The sequence below is a fragment of the Rhipicephalus microplus genome, chromosome 8, assembly GCF_043290135.1.
Source record: "Rhipicephalus microplus isolate Deutch F79 chromosome 8, USDA_Rmic, whole genome shotgun sequence".
NCBI classification, from domain to species: Eukaryota; Metazoa; Arthropoda; class Arachnida; order Ixodida; family Ixodidae; genus Rhipicephalus; species Rhipicephalus microplus.
Genome location: NC_134707.1, coordinates 8604036 through 8616380, shown reverse-complemented (window position 1 = coordinate 8616380; position 12345 = coordinate 8604036). Strand labels below are relative to the sequence as shown.

Here is a 12345-nt window from a genome sequence, read left to right as displayed (position 1 = left end):
ACAGTTTAAAAAATAGTGATACCTCATTTTTGATGTACGTCTGTGGAGTGAAGGTAAGTAAATACAGTGGGAGATATGAAACTGGCACAAAACACACTAGAATGAATTAAGCTCACCGACAAGTATAGTTAAAGATTAGTAGTTGATCTGAGCAACAAAATAACCGTAACGATGCCTTTAAGTATCTCAGAATCGGAGAAGATGGAAACCCACCTGAGGCTGGAAAACTTGTTTCAGAGATGCTAGCAGCCTCTCGTGAGACGAAAGCTTGCGTTTTGATTTCTGAAAGAGCAAATCAATGGTGGCTTACTTGTAGAGCAACTACATTCCCGGCCTTGAGATAAAAACCAGAAACATGAGCAAAACAAACAAACAAAAATGAACATGCAGTGAGAAGTTCATAATTCACACATCCATCTTTGGCGTATATGAAAATTTTTGAATGTTGCAACAATTATTAACAATTAGCTGTACATTCGCGACTTTTACTTGCCTGAGCACAATGCGGTGAAGAACACCTACAATACCATAACGACTAAAGCTTAACATTTTCATATCTGTACATTATTTTCACCACTCCTAAGTTTAGAAATTGTACAATTTCTTCTCTCTTTTGGGATAACATTATCAACACCTATATATCATTATGACAGCTTTTCAGCATCAATTAGTTCTTGGCACACATATTTCTCTTTTATTTTTCATTTATTTAACTTTTACACATTCTCTAACATACAGCCTACCTAACATAATCAAAATCGAAACCTATTGGCAATTTATATTACATCTCACTTGAAAGATTTGCAATTAGCCAGATACCTTTACTGTCACGATTCCATTCTCCAAAATGATATCAAATATACAATTGGCTTCAAGATAGCCTTAGACAGCTTACTTTTATGTTAATTTGGATCAGTAAAGTGACTGCACTATTAGGCTCATGACAAAATGGCAGAACATATAAGTAATCCATACAATACTTATAGCTGACATATATTATTAAAATATGTCTCTCCGAGACAATAGATTGCACGATCAAGTCATAAGCACATACTAATGGTTGACACAAATCCATGTGCCTCCATGTGAACACATGTGAATTATGCGATGTCTTAAATGTCTTCAATACCCTTTCTCCCTCCTTCCTTACCTTTAAAAAAATCTGAATGAACAAGTTTTATCCTAATATGTAATCAAAGCAGCGAACACAAAAGAGCATTGAAAACGTTAACGTGTAACAGACACAAAATGCTCAGACAGTGTGCCCACTGCTTACTTTGCTGAGGTGACTGAGGGCAGTACCAGCAACTGCCTTCTTCAGCAGCACCGACACCAGTGAAAGCTCGGTTGGTGGTCTCTCGCAAGACAACTCTGCAAAACACCAAACGTGCACCGTGTGCCAAGCGTAACACACCTGAACCAAAAGGCTAACCTCACATGATACAGCAAGCAGTATAAAATAACTCGACCACCATAATCTCAAATTCCTTCACGCACCACTCTACAACCTATGCACTATCACTCACAAGTGGATCCAGTCTGCAGAGGTCATGCTAGGGCCACCAAAAAAACACTTCCCTGCATTTCAAAATTCTTTTTTTTTTTTTGAGGCAGCCGCAACTGAATCTAGCATGACAAAAAAAAGGCAATATTAATTTAGTACATGTTGACTTTTCGTAATTCTTACAAAGCTTGCATGAAGCAAGTGCATCTGCCTGAAGACAAAAATAAAGATTCAACTTGAAATGTGATGTGTTGAATGCCAAAGCATTCAACGCTGTAGCTTTTGATATACATGAATATCTGAGCACAAGGGTGCGTAAATACAATAATTTAACACCTTCTCATTATTTCGTCCTCATATATCACACCAGAAACTTAACTTCGACTTCCTATACTGAGTGATTCCTCCCTATCACTTTCCAGCAATTTGAAAAATATTTATCCATGAAGATCATTTTTATTTATTTGCTTATGTACTTTAACAATCATAATTGATATGTGGGGTTAAACATCCCAAAACCACCATATGATTATGAAAGACGCCGTAGTGGAAGGTTCCGGAAATTTCGACCACCTGGGGTTTTTTAGCGTGCACCCAAATCTGAGCACACGGGCCTACAACATTTCTGCCCCCATCGGAAATGCAGCCGCCACAGCCGGGATTCGATCCCGCGACATGTGGGTCAGCAGCCGATTACCTTAGCCACTAGACCACCGAAGCGGGGCTGTACTTTAACAATAACATCAACCCTATTGCGAGTATTCTCACAGAGACAAAAAGTAAGTAACAAATAATAATGAGCATTATTTGTAAACACTGAATACAGCAAAATGAAATGACACACTCATATGCGCCGAATACATTAGAATGAAGCAGTACACTCAAACAAGTGATCATACGGAGCTCGTTAGACTTTGGGCTTATTATTATGTTCTGCAACAGACATCGCTGCGTTTTTCCATATTTCAATTATGCGGGAGAAAAAGTTTACCCGTTAAACAGAAAACATTTAAAATTTGGAAAAAAAAAGAAAAAACCGCACACCTTGATATATGATGAAGTCGCAGGCAAGAGCAAACCATGCCCCCAGCTCTCGGGACAGAGTCGACATGGAGGGTGTTGAGTGTTCATGCGACGACCCGTTCGCCTCGGTGTAGTTCACGTGTCGACCACCATGGTGAACGTCCGGTGACAGTGGTGCCACATCTGGTGCCATTGGTGTCGGTAGGGAAGCGAATGCCTCCAGAAGTGACGGTGACGACTGGCTTCTCTTTTCTGTAACAGACGTGTTTTGTTGATCATTGCACAGTTCAACCATCTCAGGGCTGTGCTATTCCTTTTGAAACGTGAAGATTTATTGGTCTAGAACTTAGCAATAAGAAGTGCAAGATAAATCGATGATGCCAACACAATTACATTGGCAGGAAGATACAGTGCACATCGTCTCATCGAACATTCCCTTTATTCCTAACTGCTGCTACCCTTGCCCATGATGATGATGATTACGGGACCAACTGTGGTGTCATATCTTGGCCTTGGGATGGCAACCTCTGCCACACAGTCCTCGCAACATATATGCATTAAGCTTGTACCTAGGTTGCACAGTAGCTTGTAAAGAACAACTTAGGAGGAGGTTGCAGATAAATTTTGCCCACCTCCGGTTCTTTAACGTTTTCTCATAGCATGGTGAGTGACCACGTTTTCTACCCTCATTTATATCGAACCCACAACCTATTGTGCAGCACCAGATGTTGCAATCACTAAGATATTGCAATAGGTACAAAGCGCTGCCATAGAATGTAACCACACTCACCGTCAGTGCAGAAACTTTCAATGTGTTCCAGGGCTGATAGGTACAACTTCGCTTGGCATTCCCTGAACAACGAAACAACCTTGCAAGTCTCACCTGTACAGCAGAAAGATGTCGTTAATCACAACATGCGGTAGAACACAAGTATGGCAGAGCATTTGAAATGAAATCGCTGAACAAGGAACGTGGCTGGAGCCCTTGGTCAACAATTTTCATTCACATTTCCTGAACATTGGTCTGGTCTGGGCAGTAGAAAATTAACATTAGTTAGCGTTCATAACACAAGCTGTCTAGCATAATCAACAATACGAAATTCAGAGGTTTAAGCTGCCTGCCATTCTTAAATCTATGCAACTAAGTACACACAATTAATGATTATTATAGAAGGCTCACTTGTACAATCTGATATATGATATGAAATGAGGTATCAACTCCTAGATAATGTGATCAGAGGATTAGAATGACGAGGTAGCAGGTCTTGCACTTCATTACAATTTGCACCTGCTAATTTGAAATGTCACACATCTCGTTAGCAAAAACTTTTGAAAATGAACAGTTCCTTAGTTCGAACAAATAATATTTCTAGAACTAAGGTTTCATATTGGGATGCATTACTCATTGAACAAAACCGCTAGTATGAAGTAGCGCAGGGAAGCATCAAGTAGCATTAAGTAGCAGGCCCGGTCTTTGCTAGTAAAAATTTTCTTTTCGCCCACATTACTTTCTTTACACTTATATCATAATTGCTACAAATAACATCCTCTATATTTTCCTTGGCTTGTTTTCTTGTAATTAGCACTGTGCCTAACAAAGAAAAATGAGCCCATGAACTCTTTGTCTTGTTAATTAAGAAGCATTGAATGGCACACAGTCAGATGTATGTGACACCGTGTTGTCAATTGTAATTTATGCATCTGCATTTACTTCAAAAAAGTAAATACGAAGCTCACACACCAACAAGAATGCACCTCTACCATATTTAACCTCTGGCTTACCTCGAACAGAAAGACAGCGAAGTGTCGATAGAGAAACAAATATTAAAGACTAAGCACTAACAAAAATGCATGAAGTTGTTTATTTAAATGAGGTATAACATAATATAACCCATATTTTATAAATTGGCTATGTTGAAGCACTCGGGCTATAAGAATTCCCGCATTTCGACGCATTCGTGACGATTAAAGACCGTAGAGAGTGTCCATATAATTCTTCTTTGTGATAAAAAAAAATATACACAAACCGTCGAAGCAGGCTTGTCTTTTTTATGGAAAGCTGTGTCGTCTTCTGTATAAAAAGTTGTCCGTCGGGAAAATAAAGTAATCTGGAGCTTCTTTCTTTACTCTTGTTCTTCATTATACTCCACTACACTCCCTTCACTACAATTCTTACAGGCTGTAGCTCTTCGACGTTTATGTGTGCATAAAGCATGTGTACAATGTGTGAGCGCCAAGCGTTGAGCCAATCAAAATTTCAAGATTGTGGGCTATATTCTGTTATTTGCGCTTGTGCAATCACAAAGTCACAAAATGCAGCACAATCAAAGGTTCATCCCACATCAAAATTTATGCGAGATGAAAGAAGGAGGTGTGGGGGGGGGGAGTGTTCAACATCTTAATTGTGAAAGTAAACAATCAGAGGTCAGCCCCTCACCACAGCGTGTGTTGTGTGCCTCGGAGAGCCGCGCGAAGAGACTGCACAGTGAGTGGAAACACTCCATCGAGATCTTCCCACTTTGTTCCATTGAAAGCCTGTAGCAAAAGAACATACAAAGCAGTTACAAGCCTCCTCTCGCTCCACACAACTGCCAAGAAATGCACTTTCAGGATGACCGCCAGTTGGGCATGTTAGCGCTTGTCCTGTGTCCTTTCCGAGTGTTCGTACTCATTAGCGCTTCTTTTATTACAAAGAAGTGCCTCTGCCATCTTGCACAAAGGACGTGCAAGCAATGCTTCCTTTTTTTTTTTATAAAAAGAAGAAGAATTTCCTTTCCTGAACAAGAAATCAGTACCTACATGCATTAAAGAATACCAGGAATCCATAGAATACAGGTGCAGGTGTAATTCATGCTGTACATATTGTTACTTCTGGGGCATAAAGAAAACAAAAAAACCTTCCAAATTTTTTTTTTGTCTTGTATCATACAAGACTAGTTACACCTGTAAGTCTACATTTAGACTCGGAAAAGTTTTCTGCCCTACAAACCTTCCTTACTCGACTAAACTGCAGTCAATCAAAAAAGTCCCCAATGAAGCCACTACACCACCAGTCATTATTCTGTTCAATTACTGCATCACCAGCTAAGATTTCATTTAAGTAAAGTCATTAAACAAGGTGTCACATAAAAGTACAGTCATTAAACAAGGTGTCACATAAACATTTCACAAGCATCCCCATGTTACTATAACATTGTGCCCAAGAGGTTGATGCAACGAAAAGTATGCTTGTCCCAAGTCCTCTATACCATTTGCACCCTATGCGCTATGCTTATTTATACAATAATTGTAAAATAACGAGCTTTGCTTGATTTTTGTCAGTTACTCGTCAATACCTAATACTTACCTTGATGTTGCCAGAGAAGCGCTTCTGATCACAGCCAGCACCAGGTCAACAAAACCTTCTCCATGTCCCGTACTTGGGCTGCCAAACGTTTGCAGAACGCAAGAAATACATGAAGGAAGATTCTCCTATGTGCAATGACCACAGAAAACACCTCAAGAAGAATAAATGTTAAGATCGTTATTCAAGAATGCCATCCATTTCAAAAGTACTAAAGATACAGCCAGCTGTAACAGCCAAGCCATTACCTCATTAATGAAAACGACACCACACTTTATGTTTGCACAATCTTACAAGAACTCTGGTCTTCGAGAATGGAGATATGTCGCAAGTGAAACAGCAAGACTTCCTTTCCAGTCTGCAACTAACAAGTGACTGAACAATTGAAATTCTTCTAATTTAATGCAGTTGTTCAAGTTACGTACAAGATTTAGTGCTTCCTACCTTCGGCTAAGGATGAGCTCTCTCGGAGCGGCCACGATCGTGGACGCCAGTGATTCGCCCAGTCCGTTGGAATAAAGCAGTCGCGCTGCACCTTCAACATTGTCACACAGCTGGAAAACAAGCATGAAGTTCTAAAATCGCATCATTACAACAATATGGCTTCCCTCCATTTTCATACATGATGATAAGTACCCAATTACTGTATTCGTGAGGTTCTATTTGCTGTCGTTACTCTCTGTCAGCAATGTCAGTTTTATTGATGAATTCCTCCTCAAGGCCTAACAGTACAGATGTGCACATGCGATCAACTAAAAACAAAGGCACAATATTATCAGCCCCAGTGTCTGCAACACCCCCTTGCTGAAAAAAAAATTTTCAAGTTAGTAGGTGATTGTTGCAACAGAATCGCCAGCCTGCATTAGTTAAAAAACGGCATTTAGTGGACCCAGCTTTCCGAGGACAACTCACATGTAATAGGTTAGGTTAATTTGGTTTTTTATGGCGCAAAAGCAGCTAAGGCTATGCTGCGCCAGACACAAGACTTTCAGGAATGGACAATAAAAAGATGAGATTTTAAAGTTTTTTTAACAGGTTACTTTCTTTCAGAAAGTTTAGCAGGTCAGGCAGAGGTACTAGAGGGTCATCTCCTAGAAACAAAGCAGGGTGTAAAGGTACGTGTTGTTTGTATAGCTTGCTGAAATGTTTTTGTCTCTGTGTTTCAATGGTAGGACATGTGATTAGGATGTGCATAAGTGTTAACGCTTCTTGGCATTTTTCACACGTTGGTTGTTCTTCCTTTGCGAGTAAGAAGTTGTGTGTCAAGTGTGTGTGTCCAATGCGAAGTCGGCATAATACAACTTCAATAAATCGTTGCTGGTGACGGCAGGTCTTCCATTCCCCGAGTGTGGGTTTCACCAGGTGGAGCTTATTGTTCGTGCAGATGTCCCATTGCTTTTGCCATTTTGCTAGTAGGGCCAGGCGAATTGTTCTCTGGATATCTTTAAGGGGAATTTTTACTTTTGTTACTGTTTTATGGGCTGCCTGGGAAGCATACTTATCTGCTTTTTCATTTCCAGGTATCCCAACATGACTTGGGACCCAGCAGAAACGGATGCAGGTTGCCTGGCTGTTTAAGTATACCATGTTTAGAATGTCGCCTACTATAGGCTCACATTCGGATTTTATATGTAGTGCTTTTAGTGTGCTTAGTGAGTCGGTGTATATGATTGCTTTCTTGTATTTTTCAGCGATGATTTTCCGAACTGCTTCACTCAAGGCATAAGCTTCACCTGAAAAAATGGAAAAACTACGAGGTACTTTCACAGAAATTGCGCTTTTCGTCGTCACAATCCCAATACCTACGTGGTCCTCCGTTTTTGAGCCATCTGTGTAAAATTCTTCGTAATCCCTATATTCGTGCTGAAGTGTATAAAATTCTTGGATTATGTGTTCTGGTGGGGTGCTTTTTTTGTTGAAACGGCTAAGTGAAAATTCGCATAGCTGTGACAGGTCAAACCATGGCGGCAGTCTTGGTGGTTTAATAGCGACATCTAGTGATTCAACAGGGATGGTATAAAAGCGGTAGTATTCCTCGAAACGTAGGACAAGTGGTTTGATTAGGTTCGGTTTGTTGAGATAGTGTGAGCGCGAGTCACATTTTGCGGCAATTTCATAGCAGATGTGTTCAGGTGACGACCTTATTCTTAAAACATATGACAAGGTTAGTAATGCTCTTCGATCACATAGAGGGGGCTCATTGCATTCTACGTATAGACTTTGCACAGGTGATGTTCTGTAAGCACCACTTGACAGACGGAGACCGAGGTTGTGTATAGGGTCAAGACGGCGGATGTATGAGTTTCGCGCCGAGCCGTAGACTATGCATCCGTAGTCTAAAATGCTGCGTACAAGGGATCGGTAAATACGTATGAGGCAGAATCGATCGGAACCCCAGTATTTATGGGAGAGTACTTTGAGCACATTGAGTGCTCTGTTTGCCTTAGTTTTCAGTGCATTTATGTGTGGCAGAAAGTTTAGTTTTCGGTCGAATGTGATTCCTAGGAATTTGTGTTCTTGTTTTACCGGCATGTTGATGTTGTATAGTTTGAGCGCGGGTTCAGGGAACAGTCCTCTCTTTTGTGTAAAGAGAACAGCTGTGGTTTTTTGGGCTGAAAAGCGGAAACCATTTTGGTCGGCCCATTTCGTAAGCCTATTTATTGTAATTTGGAGTTGCCTTTCGCAGGATGACAGGCTGGAGGCTCGGCATGCAATTTGTAGATCATCAACATAGATGGAGTGCATGACTGTACGGGGTATAGCCCTGTTGATGGAGTTCATTTTTACTATAAACAGGGTGGTGCTCAAAATGCAGCCCTGTGGTACACCATTTTCTTGGACAAATGTTCGTGACAGTACCGTACCCAAACGTACTTGAAAAGTTCTATTCGATAAAAAATCGTGTAAGCAGTTCAGCATTCTTCCGCGAATCCCTAAGTTAGCTAGATCTCTGAGAATTCCGTATCTCCAAGTTGTGTCATATGCTTTCTCTAGGTCAAAGAAGACCGAGAGACAGAACTGTTTGTGTAGAAATGCTTGTCGTATTTCTTGTTCCAGCCTAACAATGTGATCAGTGGTGGAACAGCCCTTTTTGTATCCGCACTGGTGTGCGTCTATTAGGTGCTCCGATTCTAGAGTGAAAGTAAGTCTAATATTTATGATGCTTTCGTAAGTTTTTGCAAGGCAACTTGTTAATGCAATGGGCCTGTAGCTACTTGGGGTTGTTGGGGGTTTACCAGGTTTTAGGAATGGTATGACTATGGCTTTTTTCCAATCTTCAGGCATTATGCCAGAGTCCCATATTTTGTTGAAGAATTGGAGAATTGCCCGCGCGGATGCTTGGGATAGGTGTGCCAACATTGCGTAGTGTATCTGGTCAGACCCTGTTGCCGTTTTTTTACCGGCAGAGAGTACCTTGTTCAATTCGTGCAGCGTAAGCGGAAGGTTATAACTTTCATTTGAGGTACTGCTAGTAGGCAATCTTTGTCTTTCTGCGACATGTAATGTCACAAGTTAAACGATAGCTCAGCAGTGACGCTGAATGAAAGATCTCAATAGTCAAACCTCAAAGAAATGGATAACCAAACTACCAGGCTAATGAAGTAAATCTTACACTTGTTTCATTATTACTGCAACATAATAAAGTCCTTTAGCAAGTGATGAAAATACGGTATGCAAATATGTTACTGTATGACGATAGCACTCCTTTTTTTCCGGTAGTTGCGTGTGTGCCAGTGAAGGCACCCCAACACCATGAAGGCTTTTTAAAAAACTGCTGTGGGGATGTCAGGCCTCATTGTTGCCTGTCAGGCCTATGCATCGTTAACGAGGAACCTGTCGTTTGGGAGACGCACTGGCACCAGAACTGGAAGCAATAAAAACAGAACGAGCGGAAACGAAGAGCTACTGTACTGTACTGCCTTGCCATATTTGTGTACCATATTTCTATACCTTGCTAAGAGACTCTATTAAATATGGGCTTATTACATAATTTGCCTAAACTGAGTGCCGAATAAAAACATCAACATAGAGACAAAGACATATAACAGCACTTTGTTTCTGTGTCTATGTTACATTTGTGATCAATACAATATACCAACAAACCCAAGTATAATCCCTTGTATGGGTGAGGTACCTGTTGCAGTAATGAAAGTGTCCCAAAGCAAAGAGCGGCATCGTGCACTGTTCGAGGAAGGAGCGACAGCAGAAGGGTGACAGATGCTCTGTTCGAGGCTTGATCCGGTATGCTGCCATGCGGAATCCTTCTGCAGAGGTCAAATCCAAAACAAAAGCCAAATGTTAAAAAAGTACTGACACAAAAATTTTCATTTCTTTTTTTTTTTAATCACAGGAAAGGCTAGGTACTTAGAAAACATATCGGTAAGTGTGAGTGCACCTTGAAAAAGTAATTACATTGTGTTTTTAAAAAAAGCTAGTTTCAGTTCCTACTGTATCTCGACGTCACCATACGGTGGGAGCTTCTCATTAGGCACTCATGCAAGATGAGAAGTTTCCATCGCAACAGAACCGTGGCTCCATTGGTGACACACAAGCAGCTATTAACAATATTTTGGTACCCGACCTTAACCTAGCCATACCTAGCCATACCAGGGTGTAAAGTCACTTGAATTGACACTGTAGCTTGCCGTCACGACTGCGTTGGTGTCAGCAAGTGCGCCAAGTGAAAATCAACGTACATGTCACTTCAGACTTGCGCAGCGCTGTCTCTGTATACAAGATATTTGTATGGCAGAGTAAACTCGCCGTTGAAAATAGGTGTCTCTTATAAGGTGCGCCTATGACATGACTTCAATGCAGTGTGCAGAGGCAGTACACTTATACTGCATAACGTGCCTTTTTCTCAATCTCATCGTTCTCTTGCCCTTTGTCCTTCCCTCAGTGTAGAGAGGCTAAACCGACACTTTCCTGGTTAACCCCGATGCATTCTTCCTCTGTTTCTTTCCTTCTTTGCGGTGAAGTACTGTACAACTCAAAACAGGGCTCTCTTCTGGTTAACCTTGATGCCTTGCGCCTTTGATTCTTTCCTTCCTTGCACCGAGCTTTCGTATAACTTGAATATAGGCTGACACTTTTTTTCAATAAAAACAGGACTTACAAAAGTTCAGGACTGGCTTAGATTCATAGCATTGCCAACTACAGAAAGTTCAATCATGCAATGTGCAAGAAGATATCACTAATTTTAGTAATAGACAAAAATAAGCAAGAATGTCACTAATGGAGGTCTTATAAGTGGGACTCGGAACAACTGAGCATCCGTCTATACTTTGACGTTCCACCTACGTGTTTAGTTCATTTATCGGATAGTGAGCTACTTTCTGACAGCACGAAATTAAATTTCCACATAATTGGTAATGTCAGTATATTAAAAGTATACCTTATTTTATTTTTATATTAATGCACTCATATTATGACCCAATGTCTCCTTGTGTTACGCGGAGGTTTGATAAAAGCCTTTTCATTTTATCTGACCTCGCAAATCTAGCTAGGCCAAGAATCGACACCTGTGTCCATTAAAATAAAATGGTATGTCAGAACTCAAATCAATAAATTGAAATTCAGTAAAGGCACCATTGCCATTTTCATTGCATGTTCCTCTTCCCCATGACATCACCTCCCACTTGCGTCACATGACTTCTGGGTGTCACACCCAACTTCCATTATACTGCTCCTAGGCCGTCAAGTGATTTACGGGTACACACTGCCAAAATTAGGTTCAGGCGCAGTTGTGACTTCAGGTTTTAAGCACCCCTCATCAAAAAGGTAAAGTTACAATAGACTCCCGACCAGTCTGTACTTAACCTACACCTGATTCCTGATAGAGCTGGTCTAACGAAGGCCTTAAAGCTTTTTCAACCGTTGAGAATTATCGTCGTCATCATATTCCTTCGTACAAAATGGGTGGAGAAGGTACAGTAAGACGTCTTCAATGTGGTAAGTTCAGAACAATTTTAATCAAGCCAACGTCTCACCTGGCCAGATACAGGGGTCGACCCAGCAAGATCCGGCAGCACGACTGGACTAGGGCAGCGGTGGCAGGGTAGTGGGCCAACTGGAGACCTAGCAGCTGGAAGCCTTTAGCCTTAAGAAAGTGAGCCTCGACTTCACTAGAGGCCTTGCTCAGGTATGCCTCCAGCACCTACAACAAGAGAAACGGCTAGCATCTTGGCTTGTACTAGTTGTAGCATACGCTTGAACTTCTTCAACATGTCTTCGACATGACGTCTTTGTACTACAAATAGGCGGTCATCAATTTCTCTTTCTTAACCCTTCGGAAACCTTTCAAGGTGTCGCAGAACAAATTTGCAATGTGTCCATGTGCTCCGAGTTGTCAATAAATTTTTCCTCCCGTTTGTGGGGTCTCGAAATGGCGAGTAAGCGCCATGCTCTTACAGTGAACCGACGCAGCAGACGCGGTCAGACCAAACCAAGACAACACATTTATTTAGCTACTTTT

The 12345-nt window shown here is 41.1% G+C and overlaps 1 protein-coding gene across 4 annotated transcripts in view; it reads right to left on the bottom strand.

The window, feature by feature from the left end:
• Window positions 1–12345, bottom strand: part of mv (lysosomal-trafficking regulator mauve) — a 111349-nt gene that overhangs the window by 43326 nt on the left and 55678 nt on the right. For all 4 annotated transcript variants that reach the window (XM_075870935.1, XM_075870931.1, XM_075870932.1 and 1 more), the window contains 9 exons: window positions 11861–12027; window positions 10006–10135; window positions 6315–6424; window positions 5874–5951; window positions 4965–5062; window positions 3318–3410; window positions 2549–2779; window positions 1277–1371; window positions 214–282 (listed from right to left, as the gene is read on the bottom strand). In XM_075870935.1, coding sequence (XP_075727050.1) covers window positions 214–282; window positions 1277–1371; window positions 2549–2779; window positions 3318–3410; window positions 4965–5062; window positions 5874–5951; window positions 6315–6424; window positions 10006–10135; window positions 11861–12027 — 1071 coding nt within the window. The remainder of the gene's footprint in view (window positions 1–213; window positions 283–1276; window positions 1372–2548; window positions 2780–3317; window positions 3411–4964; window positions 5063–5873; window positions 5952–6314; window positions 6425–10005; window positions 10136–11860; window positions 12028–12345) is intronic.